Consider the following 12,727-nt stretch of genomic DNA (forward strand, 5'->3'; position numbering starts at 1 on the left):
TGCCATAGCATAGGGAAGCCATTGCTTTCTGTTGTAACTAGGAAAGAGCAACGGGGCTGTTGTCAGCAGAAAAGAAAGCGTAGGAAACACATTTCCAGCCATTAAGCTCTGCACCTTGAATTCTGCTGCTTAGTCTACAGAAGCAGGGGCCGTATTCTGCTGGTCATCCGACGCGCGCCGGAACGATTTCCGGCGCCCTTCCGACGCGGTTGTTTAGAGAGAGGAGAAAGTGGGCTCTCACGATTGGCTCGGAGCGGAAAACGTCAGTCGGCCTACGTCACGCGGCTATATTTTGGCTATTTTTTGGTGACGTCACGTAGCCAAAGGCTCCCGCTCGTTCTCCCGCGACCGGCGGGTGAAATCCGGCGCGGTTAAGAGCGCATCGGATTGTACGATGGCTGCGTATATGCCGCCTGTGTTCGCATTTTGTTGGAGCTGCTGGAGGAGGATCCCGTGCCTGAGCGTCGACTGAGTGACGGCGACTTTCAGCGCCGTTTCCGTGTCAACAAGGGCCCGGCGCGGATGCTGTGCGACGCACTTAACGAGCACGTTAGGCCTCGAGGTGCGACGGGGCTATCTACGGAAGCGAACGTGATGTGCGCTCTGAGGCTCTTCGCTACCGGCAGCTTTCAACAGATTGTCGGTAGCGGTGATACTCTTGGCATGACGCAGCCGTCGGTCAGCCGCAGCATTCACGCCGTTGCCAAGGCGCTGAAATTGGAAGCCCTTATCGGCCATCGAGGTGCAGCGAAGTGTCAACAGATACGAAGGTGCTGTGCGTGCTGTGTCCCTCTTCGCAACTGACAGTTTGCAAAGCGTTTTCTGCCACCATGAAACACTGTCGCACCCCGACGCCAGTCGCAGCGTTCACACTGTGGTGTCGGCACTGACGGAGCTCCGACACACGAGGGTTTTGGATACCCCGGCGACGTAAGCACGGTGTAAGTACTACTTGTTTCTGGCTACGTTTGTTACGGAAGCAAAAAATTGTTTTGCATCGAAGGGAAAAGGAGCGCGATGTCTGAAAAGCAGTCACTGAAATGCGTTTGTTTTGAGCGGTGTGGTGTGGTGGCAGTGATCTCCCATAAATTTCGCAATTGTGCATGATCAAATAGTGTGTCAAAAAAAAAAAAACTTAGCAGATGCATGCATAATCTTTTAACTCTCCGGCCTATGTTCGCTTAAGTGAAATGATATCGAAAAGGTATGTCAATAAATGTAGCTAAAATGAACACGTTCAGAGGAATCGAATAGGGTGGCGTCTTGAAAGAAAAAAAGCTTATAAAGAAAGATAAACAGGTGTATTGTGTTGGTCGTCTAACTGACTTCATAAAGAACCGTGTAATATATGCGTAACGTATATCGCCCTCGCCCCGCCCCCATCGTGTGTCAACTGCTTCGGCGCCTTCACTTCGGCTGAGATGTTTCCCCCTGCTTGACACATAGTGAATAGGTGACAAGTTCAGCTTGTCGGCTCGTTTTAAGGGTTTATCGATTTCGAAATGCGGGGTGGGGAGGGCTGGGGTTGTATTTCGCAGTTGTACCGCATAGATTGGTGGGAGGGCCCTTATCTATAGTTGTAAGTAACCAATTTTCCTCTCAGGTCGCCTGCATGCTCTAATTCCCCTGCTACGCGAAACAGCGACGATTAAAAAAAAGGCACATACAACACGGCGATGTCGTTTGTCGTTGCATGCAGTTGCGGAGTGAATCAGTTCCAAGTAACCCAATTCTTTATATTCTTGCTCTTGTTTATTACCTTTTCCTTTTTTCAAACTGTGTACTTGTTTAATGCTTTAGTACATATTTGTATTATGTATTTCTTTCAGGTGTGCGACGCCAGTATGAAGGCCCTGACCGTGACTGCCGACTACAGTGCCTTTGTGTGACTGGCTGTTCACTTTTGCCCGTGACGTGTAAAGCCTGGCGAGTTCTGGGATTGACGGTGGCCACCTGCTCGAGTCGTGGCTCATGACACCCCCTGCTCGTCGTCCAGGCCCCAGACACCTGAAGAAAAGTACAATGCCGCACATGCTTCGATGTGCTCTGTCGTGAAGTGCAGCATTGCAGTTCTCAAGAGCTGTTTTCCTTGCCTGCAGTAGCACCAGCTTTTCTTCATAGGCCTCTTCTGGCAGCCAACATTGTCAGTGTGTGTTGTGTGGCTGCCTGTTGGAACGACTGACGACAATAGCTGCAGCAGCACCAAGGGACGAGGGCAGTGATACAGACGATGCGGCTGATGAGGTGCCTGCCCCCGACAGGAGCAAGAAGCTCCTGAAGGACAGGGCAACCAACGCATCTTCAGACAGCTTTGTGGCACTAAACATGTCATTTTTAACTTTCGTTTCTGATTGTGTGTGGTGTGCGGTGTTTGTTTTGTCGGGAGAAAATTGTTTTGTTGTTGTTTCATGTAGCATATACTTTGCCCTGACGCGACATTGTTTCCTGTAGAGAAGCTTCTTGTCGTTTTGTGTTTGACATGGTTGTGTGAGGACAACAGAGAAAGTTGCTTTGCTTTCGACCACTATATACTATGTCTTGACACGGTGTTGCTTGATCTGGGATAGGCCGTGACTACTGTTTTGATGGGTCGTGAGGCCTTGTTGTGGGTATAGAGACCGGTCAAGATTCTCTTGAGAAAATTCTGTTTATTACACTGTAACCGTCATTCTGCTGTGAAGCAAAGAATGATGATGCATGTACCACAAACAAAAAAAAATAATCAGTATACTGCGGAATCTTCTGGACACAATTAGTTCAATCCAGTCAAGAGTTATATTATGACATAGCACAACCATTGCACGGTGACTTTGTATGGAAATCTCTGACAGATCATTTTACTTAAGAGAACACGATATGCCAGTATGCATCTCCACTGTTGATACAAAAAGTAAACATGCTTAAAATATTGGAGGCTGTCTCTTAACAAAGAGTTCACTGTCATGGTTTACTCTGACATTCTCATGATAAGTGGAAAAATGGTCACAAAAGTTTCATTTACCCCACCATTGCATGTATTCTAGCACTCAGTGCTTTGATGACTGCTTGCTTAGATTTTTAAAGTGATATTGCGATTTTTCTTTCATGAAGGACACCTGCTTGTAAAAAATAATTATGATGAGCCAACAGCAGCATCTACAAAGGCGTATTGAATTTTTCCTCAATAAATCAGGGTGTTACAAGTTATGTTGAACTGTTTCCTTTTCCCCTGCATGCAGCAGCACCGTCCAAGAGTAACCAGCACTGGGAAAAAATAATCGTGACAAAATCAACTATAGCATTTCTGTAGTACACAGCCTTATTTAAAGTGCACAGAAACCAACGTAACTTCATTGCAAAAATAAAGAAGGGCACATTGATGTTTGTGATGCAATGCCAAAACTGCTTTCTCTACTCCAGCTTGTTAAAGTGCTCATAGTTGGCATCTATTCTTGTTGAGGCCCACAGTACTGGTTGTTTGTTCAGGGCCTTCCACAACCAGCAGCTCTCCAGCTCCAGTGTGCCTGAAAATGTGTTCATTATGAGCTTAACGGCCAAAAAACAATAAGGGGTTGAAAATTTGGTCTCTATCTTAGTTAACGAAGCGTATTGCGGTATACTTTACCTATTTAACCCTGAAGGGTAGAGGCATTAAATAGGAAAATGGAATTACAAAATATGCTAACGTAAGAATACATTGCAGGTGCTCAATTACAAAAATTGCACCTCATTGCACAGTCACTGAGTTGTACCTATGCTTGTAGAAACAAGTGATTATTGTGGATGGAAACAATACCTGCGGGAAGGCGGTTTGATTCTCGGGATGTTTTAAGAAAAAAACTGAGCAAACTACTTCAAGTTGCATGCTTAAGCACCAAATTTGTGGGCGTGGTCGATTTGACGTGATACAGGCTTAGGCTGTTAGAGCAGTTCGTCACGCAGAATAGCATATTAATATAGCTCATGAAACAAAGCTAGGCAGGAAACGTATCCTCGGGTCGCTAAAGTCTGGAGGTCAGTACTCTCTTTCATTGACGTTGCACTTGCACCCCTGCTTTCATTAAAAAAAATTAAAACGAGCTTGCCGTGATATTACCGCGAACCATATATGGGTTTGTTTATTTATTGTTTGTTTTTATCGCCCGGCCACGCCTGGCTCTGTTATCTGTGTCCGCGAAGCGCGTCTTCCATTCTTTATTTTTATGCCGCACGGGCTATCTCATTCAGATAAGCAGACTGTTTCGCCCTAACGGCACTAGCCCAGAATAATCTTCTCTGATCTACAATGTTCTGTATTTCAATGGACGGTTCGAGAAACATTTGCGCCGAAAGATAAAAGCGTGCAGAGCAGACGCCGCGGCATTCGATTCGACGACACTCGTCTGCACAAGTCACTCTGTTGACCGCTGCTTCGCCGCCTCTGTATTCTTTTGAGTTGTTAGGGGAGCACAAGTTCGCCATAATAAACTTGTTTTTCCTTCAAGACAACTGCGTCATCCTTGGCTTCGTGACAATATAAGTACGTAATCTGATGGTGCGCAAAACGCGCACACATGCGTTTTGAAAAACGGGTTTAATTCACTGCACAAGCGAGAGTGGCCGAACAATGACATGGCGTTAGAAAATCGATCAAAATATCGCACTCACGTCACAGCCGTCTTATATATAACTGCCGGGCAACAGCGTACCGTTTACGTCGCTTTTCGTCCCAAGAGAACGCCCTTGTGGGACGAAATTTTTGCGCAGCAACTGTACTGAGCGTTCAAATATGCCTCCTTTAAAAACAGCTGTGCCGCGCGCAGCGCTCCCTGGCGCCTCATAACGGAACAAAGTAAAAACATAAATGCGTGTAAACCTGTTAAACTAGCATTAGCAGCAACGGCAGTGCCCGTGAAAACACACAAACAGGAAAGGCTTTGTTATATCTAAACATTTTTATTAATTTCGCTTTAGCAGCATTTGAAAGTTATGAGATTGTCCCCGAAGGCGATGACGTACTTCCCGCGATCTTCGAGGGCGGGGCGGTTGGCTATTTGCACGTCATTTTGACGTCACGAACTTCCGACGCGCGTCGGAAGGGCGTCGGATAGCAGAATACGGCCCCAGGTGTCATTGTGGCTGCCACAGTCTTCTGGGTCCAAACGTGGACGACACACTTTAAACAGCTCTGTGTTCTTAATGGTCACATGGAAAGGGCTCTAATTTTGCAGCAAGCAGCTTCCGAACCTTAAGCTATTTTTCAAAGATCTGTTTCCTACCTGTTTTTAAAGAGACGCTAAAGGCAAATAGCGAGTTGTTGACAAACAAAAGTCTGACCATCCCATAGCCATTTTACCGCTGATTCTGGGGCAAAAGATGCCTTAATTGCTGAGAAATTGCTAATCAAGCAATGCATTTCCTTACCTCACTTCCCTCGCAGCAATTCCATGGCATAAACAGCAGCTGCTGCAGCTGCTTTCGCATCACGATAAATGGGAAGCAAGCACAGCAGTGGAGATGTGAAGCGGTGTGGAAGCAACCAAATACCGACGTATTAAGCAGTTTCGTCAGTTTCATTAAAATCATTTGTGCTTTTCCCAACTCCCACGTCCTTTGCTGCTCTGGGCAACTAAGCACAATGAAGAAGAACATATTGCCCTCTTTAGGCCATGCGAATGTTGGCGTCGAACCAGCCGCTCATGTGTAGCTCTGTTACGCCTCTTCTCACAGTGGAACCGCCCCAACTGTGAACAAGTAGCACCATCTACCTGCAGCTAGGGGAGACGCGTATGCCAGACGTTGCATACACTTTCAAACACTGACCTTAGCCACAATAAACGTTTCTGTGTATTTTTAGGGCAGCAGAAGCATGCGGAGGATCATAATTAATTTGGTTATGCCCACAGTACTGTACAAGGGTCGCGCAGTTATTCGGACCAGTATTGCACTGAAACCAAAACGGATTTGGTGGCATTTGGGGTCGCCACATGATCAATCGGCTGTGCTTTCGTAATATTGTTCCTAGTTTTATTTTTGTTCTACGACGTTCAAACATGACACTACGAAAACTTCCAGGTAGGTTTTTATTAACTTGTGGAGGTCTACTGCTAAAGTATTTGTCACGCAATTTCAACCACTTCCGATGTAAGTTGTGCGGTATGACCCGTGGCAACGGCACCAGTCTTCATATTCTCGCTATTTTCTACCTTATTTTAGAAAAGCTGCGCATAAGGGTGGTATATATTTGTGTTCTCGGTGAGCTGATCTATCAATCTAGTGCAACTTGTATTTTGTCTTCAGTGTATACCTGTAATTGTCACACGAACGTATATGATGTCGGGGGCAGATGACTGGGCGGGTTGCTCCATTACGCTAAAAGAAGCACCAAGACAGAGGCCCTCAGTGTGCAGTTTCATAGTTAGTTAGCCCTAATAGTTAGGAGAAGTCTTATTTTCAATATAAGAAAAGGTAATGTGCTATAGTACCAGGCGTGCGCTCGTTTGAGTTAGGTTGGAAAGTGTTAGATTTTTATTCAATACTACTAGATCTTGAGACAGCTCATTGTAGCCTTTTTATTTTAGTTAGACTATTTCTAGGCATGGGTGATTGATCGATTAACCTTCCAATTAATCGATTAATGGTTTAATCACGATTATTTTTTTTAATCAGTTGAAGTCTAGTGAACCATGCGAGTCAAGCGCCAGCGATGATCTGGACCCATTGTAAAAACTTTGGCTGTACGTCCCAGTGAACTTGCCGCCGTGCGAGTGTGTGTACAGCACAGCCCAGATGACTCAATAAGCAAAGAAACTCCCTGCTGCCAGAAATTTTCAACAAACCCCTTGGTTTCCACAACTGGACCACTTACCACTGATATAGTGTAAAATGACCTGTATTCAGTTGCATCGACAATTTGAAAATAAAAATAACCATCAAAAGAAAAACGGGTGTCATTTTACACCTTTTCTCCTGAATTAACACAACCAATTAATTGGTTAATTAATCGATTAATGGCATTCGATTATTCTGATCAAAAATTTTTAATCGGTGCCCAGCCCTAATTACTTCTATGTTCTAAGAGCACGGGCCTTTTTTTTTTTTTTTTTTTGTATTAGTGTCTTGCAGGGAACGTGAGGTGCACCACCTTGAGAATGCAAGGGTATACGCAAGTCTTCTACTTGATCCTCACAGTGGCACCCTTTTTTGTCTTCCAGGGCCGAATGTGCTACACCACATTTTGAGTGTGAGCTTTGCAGCTAGTAGCGATGAGGACATACTGCAGACTAATGTGGCTGGCTTTATCTGCGTGTAAGTCGTCCTTCTCCCTCCCCCTTTCTCTACCTCATGCATGTACATACTATTCCTCTCTTCTCCCTCCATTGTAGGTGGAAGAGAGCACCACTCATTGTGTGTGTGACCATGATTTTGGATGTCCCATTATTGCTAAATCTGCATGTTGAGGCTTTAGCTGCATTTTGCAACTCACTTAGGTATCTATTTCTTCAAAAACTCTCAATGCCTCCAGGCATTACAAAGAGAACCGGGTAACAATATCAGGCCAAATTGGTTAATTGTCGTCATTAATTATGGTGAATCAGGATTGTTGCCAAAGAGGCCATGTGGGAGGACCTGAATCCTTTCGGAGCGTATGCCAAGCCAGAGCTGCATCTTTAAGATGTTCCACTTTTTCTTAACATTTTTGTGAACTAACGTCTGCCTTGCGAGGTTCTGCCAGCGTGTAAATTGTTTGTGCAGCCCAGAGCTCCTGAACTATGTACAGTGTAGACCGCTTATAACGTATGTTCCCGCGAAAAGCCGCACTATAAGCGTTACCGCACTATAAACAACACATGCGAGGATCCAACCACATCGCTATCTACCTTTCAATCATTCTTTGTTTATCATCACGCAAACTAAGGCCTCTGAAAAACAGAGGCGCCGTCTTCATTCTGTCTTTTTTTTTTTTATTTCTCGCGACCCTAAAACGATGCCCCAGCTGCGCCGGTCAATCAGTGAACTTGCCAAAATACTGCACTATAAACGGTATTGTGCTTTGGGCAGCCGTGTTTTCAGCGGTCTGCTTATGCACTGAGTTGTATAAGAGGCAAACCGGTGGTCACAAAAACACGCGTTATATCCGGTCCCGCACTATAAGCGGTTATGTTATAAATGGTCTACTTCACTGTAGTTGCTTTACACATGTAAGCGTTGAGGATGTGGTGTTCGTTGGCAACTCCCTCAGTAGAAGTTCAAAGAAGTCCGAACAACATATTATTATCTGACTCTGTGCATGCGCCTAGCTTCCGTACAGAATCGGAGGATTGTAGCACATCTCATCGAGATGTAGCGCAAGCTTTTTTAATCCAAAGCATGGGCAAGTGGTATCACCTTGCAAGTGAGAGTACGATGCAAAAGACATGCTGCACGCGTGTCCTAATTTTGTTTTAATCTTTACTGATTTTACATCTATAAACCAGTCTGCCGTTTCTTTGATATGACAGTGCAAAAATAGCTGAACAATAAAAAGAAGCAAAAGAACACGACTGAGAGGGCAAAGGTATTGTACGTATTTTTGAATCTCGGCAATTTGGGTATGCACTGAAAAAGAGAGAGAAAAAAAATATATGCAGCCGTCAGTGTATATTCAGCAGTCAGTGCAGCAGTAACTGCAGTATATGCAGCAGTCAGTGCAATATATGCAGCAGTCAGTGCAGCAGTCAGTGTATAGTGTGTGTAGGTAGTTGAGGTGCTTTTGCTCTTCCACCATTGTGTGAGACATCGTTTAAAATTAAACACAACTAACCAGCCTAATGAGTGGCACATATTGCAGTGGAAATCTTGGGCAAGGAATGTTCCCTGTTCTGAGCTGAAAGCCTCTTGTGAAAGTGTTTGAGGACCTCGTTCACTTCAAAAGAAGGGCAATCGGTCCACTTGCCCTGTGTTTCTGCAGGACGGAAGTGGACATGGAGCGGCAGACGCTGACCGTGCTCTCGCCGCAGCCGAGGCCCCTGCCCAAGGCCGTGCTGCTCATGAGTGAAGTGCAGTTCATGGACTCGCACTGATCTCCCTCGGGACGCCACTTGTTGCTCGTACCTCAACTCGCCCTATAAATAAAGCATCTCATCACTGTTCCTCCTTGCCCATTCAGGTAATCGCCGTTGCGGGCCTGGCTTGTGGCTACAACGTTGTCGTCTCCATTGGGTGGCAATTGGTGTTGGACGTATACCGTACACCTTCCGTCCAACATAAGTTTGAAAACAATTGAACGGGACTTAGACAACGACAGTAAAAAAGGTCGACAGGACAAGCGCTCACTTGCAAGCGAGCGCTTGTTCCGTCGTCCTTCTTTACTGTCGTAGTCTGAGTCACGCTCTGTTTTTTTTTTCAATCATAATGCACCAACTTGCCCAACAGATGTGTTTAATGAACATAATTTGCTTTGCATCCAACGTGGTTGGCTTTAGCTCTTTTACCTGGCACGTTGCGCTGCTGAGCACGAGGACGCAGGTTCGATTCCCGGCCGCGGTGGCCGCTTTTCTGATGGAGGCGAAAAGCAAAACACCTGAGTGTGCGAGATTTCGGCGCATGTTAAAGATCCCCAGGTGGTCAAAATTAACCCGGAGCCCTCCACTACGGCACGCCTCATCGCCTGCGTTGCGTCGGCGCGTTAAACGCTACAATCAATCAATCTTTTACCTGGCACAAGGGGTGAAGGGAAAAAATTTTTATTCCTTACTATATTCAGTCTCAAACTGAGTATGCAGTGTTGCAGAAGCTGATGTTTTTTAAGAAAGCGTGGAAAAAGAAGTTGCTACGGCCAGTGGTGCGTGGGACATCTCATTTTGTACGGTGCTTAACCCAGAGGGGTGAAAGGAATATGGGGAAAAAAAGTAAATAAAGCTAGAAATCAACTTAGAATTTAGCATAAAAAAATTTCAATATGCATTTTAAGTTGTTTCATTCGTTTTTTTTTTTTTTTATCCTCAGAGGTATTGCAAAATGGTTCTTTGTTGTGGTTAGGTCAGATTCTTAAGCTAAGTTAGCTTAATTTGTGCGCCACTTGTGACAAAAAAAATATTTGGTAGCCGTTATTCAGCGATAAACATATGCCACTGGTTAAACTGTAGGCCGACTGCACTGTAGGCCGACTAAGAGGTTAAACTTGCCAGCTAATTCAGCATTGAAAATAGGCGAATAGTGCTTGAGTCCAATAAAAAATACATGTGGCTTTTTTTAATGGCACAAGGTGTGTAGGATTTTTGCTGTAAAAGCACTGATGTTGTGCTTTCATTGAATGAGAAAAAACTTCCTGTGTACTTTTATAGTGGACAAAGTTGCTGTTTTCATAAAGAGCAAAAACGAAGCTTGCAGCCGCACAGCCAAGCAAGCAGCCCATGGCAGGCAGGTTCTATCCTTCATCAATGCTAGAATGAGTGTGGGCACGAGGCAGATGTCCTTCCACGTCTTCTATTCAGCAAGTGATTAGCTTTGCCTCATTTTTTCTTTTTTTAACCTGCCTCACACAGCACCATGTATGAGTGTGCAAGCACAGTATAGCAGCCCACTTATAGCGAACCCGATTTTAATGAAATCCCAGCTATAACGAACGAATCTTCATTTCCTGTTATCATTTGTATACATAGATTTTATGTCCAGATATAGTGAAAAACTGATATAACGAACTGATTTCCGTTTCCCGATGTGTTCGTTATGAGCGCTGTGGACTGTATAGGCCTGAGGCAGCAGCAGTATGTTTTCAGGCATTCCACAGTACTCAGCGCATCCTGAAATTTTAGTACATGCATGTAAAGATATATTTTTCCGATATCTTAAAAATAAAATGCTTCTCCAGCTTTTCAAGTTCTTGAAATATAACCCAGGCCTCCAAAGTTTGGGTCAAAACTCTTGGTGAAAAGTGTTTTAGTGATGAGGATGAAATGTCAGAATTTTCGGAACAAGTTTTATGTCATTGTTAAGTCCAGAAGGCCATCATGATTTGCACGGTTTGCCTAGCTGAAGCCACAAGTGGCGAAAGTTCGTGTTGTTGATTTATAGACTTGGACCTATGTACGAGATGAAAAAAAGGCTACTCCAGGCCTGTGCCCACTTGCAATGTGTCCCCTTGCAGGGGTCTAGACAAGTTTAATTAGTTTGTAGGCTCACGTGCCGTTGCGGTGCTGTGGCTAAGGCATGCTGTGGCTAATGTCTAGTGGATGCAAAAAATAAAAACACCCGAGTGTCAAGCCTTTAGCACACTTTGAAGGCCAACTGCTCTGAAAATTTCGACCTCTTGAAAATACTATTTCCGTACAGTTTGCTGAAAAAGAAAGCAAGATGCAAAATACAACAGCTGAAATGCGCGCATGGACGCTGCAAGCGGTCAGCGAAAAACGGCGATTTTGAAACCGAAATCGGGGAGAGCGCGGCCATTAAAATGGCATTACAGCCGTTCAGTGAGCGGCCAGACGGTCAGCAGCTCGGGAGCAAGCCTGCGCGCAAGCTTCGTGCGCAGGGAAGCAAATGGGTGAAGCGTTCACAGTAGAGCTGGACTGGTTCTCCAGCTGCGTGGCTGGACAGAGGAAGGAGCGCCTGTTGGCTGGAGTGTCACAGGCGCATCATGGCTTTTTACACGGTCCGCCGGCCGGTGCAGCGTGGTCTGCAGGGGAGCTTTTTTAAACACTTCTGACTGATTAACGAGGCATTTCACGGGGCTACCATTCATGTCCCAGTTGATTTAGTGGTACCTACTACACATTGAAAATAAATTTGGTCGAGATGAAATTTGACTGCAGCAGTTAGCCTTTAAGATCATCAGTTGTTCTAAATTAGTCCATTGCCTGATAGCCCAGGTGCTGCTTCAATGCATGAGACCCAAGTTTGAACTCGCCTAAAGGGTAGTGCGGTGGGAAACACTGAAAACTTGACCTTTTCTCTCTCTCTTTTTTTTTTTTTTTTTTTTTTGCCTTTTTGGTGCTAATATTCGGTTGTGCTAAAATCTGCAAGATAGGAGAAACTCGTTTATTTCCAACAAAAGCATGCTCGCCCACCAATGCAAAATAGATTGAATGGTAATTGAGAGGGAAAAACAAGAGATCCAGACTTTGAGAGCATTGCATAATTGGCTGCTTTTAAACACCATGGGGAGTTGCCGTAATTTCATTTTCGAATCTGGTCCCGTGTTTTCCCACTGTTGTACGAGTGCAGCAAAAGGTGTCAAGGTCGTTATCGAGATTAGTGTGTTGCTGACCAAGCCTACCATTGGCTTGAGCATCTACCACGCTTATCAATTAGGGAGCGATGCCATCACCACACTACGGTCTTTTGCATTATTTGCAATGTTTTCCCTAATGTCACAAGCAATGAGAGATGAGTTGTTTATCATATAATCGTTTATTTGCAAGCACAGCACAACAAATTTGTTGCCAAATGAAAGCAAGGACAGCTTTAAAAGGTCGGATATCTCAGTTTGAACAAAACATTTTTTAGATTTTTAGGTCCCTTTGATAAAACAACTATGTAGTTGGCTTTAAGAATGGCAGAGATAATTCATCTGTTCACATGTTTTTATGGTAGCTGATTGTTTTTTCGGACTCCAAAAATTAGGGCTTGCTGGATATTCCGGACTTTCCAAAGGAATCGCCACTTGTCCCGTAGGAATAATATTGTGAACAACAGATATTTTGGACAAAATAAAGCCAAAAGTTTAATTTCCCGCGACAGAGCCACGGTGCGGCTCCAGGACGGCGCTGTTTTGAATTCTAAGCCACCT

At 44.7% G+C, this 12,727-nt stretch overlaps 1 protein-coding gene and 1 long non-coding RNA gene across 2 annotated transcripts in view; both read left to right on the forward strand.

Annotated features, from left to right (window-relative positions):
* The window catches only part of Cbc (protein CLP1 homolog), a 29,119-nt gene extending 20,030 nt beyond the window's left edge, over nucleotides 1–9,089 (forward strand). The window contains exons 12-13 of the mRNA XM_077698973.1: nucleotides 7,173–7,266; nucleotides 8,909–9,089. Of these exons, the coding sequence (XP_077555099.1) occupies nucleotides 7,173–7,266; nucleotides 8,909–9,020 (206 nt within the window). The 3' untranslated portion in view covers nucleotides 9,021–9,089. The remainder of the gene's footprint in view (nucleotides 1–7,172; nucleotides 7,267–8,908) is intronic.
* On the forward strand, nucleotides 421–2,518 carry LOC144169687 (uncharacterized). The gene is made up of 2 exons (XR_013322494.1): nucleotides 421–941; nucleotides 1,830–2,518. It is a non-coding gene; the product is annotated as an uncharacterized LOC144169687 (long non-coding RNA).
* Nucleotides 9,090–12,727: the final 3,638 nt, after the last annotated feature.

Source organism: Haemaphysalis longicornis, unplaced genomic scaffold, assembly GCF_048455015.1.
Source record: "Haemaphysalis longicornis isolate Haplotype H1 unplaced genomic scaffold, Haemaphysalis longicornis Haplotype H1 scaffold_2, whole genome shotgun sequence".
NCBI lineage: Eukaryota > Metazoa > Arthropoda > Arachnida > Ixodida > Ixodidae > Haemaphysalis > Haemaphysalis longicornis.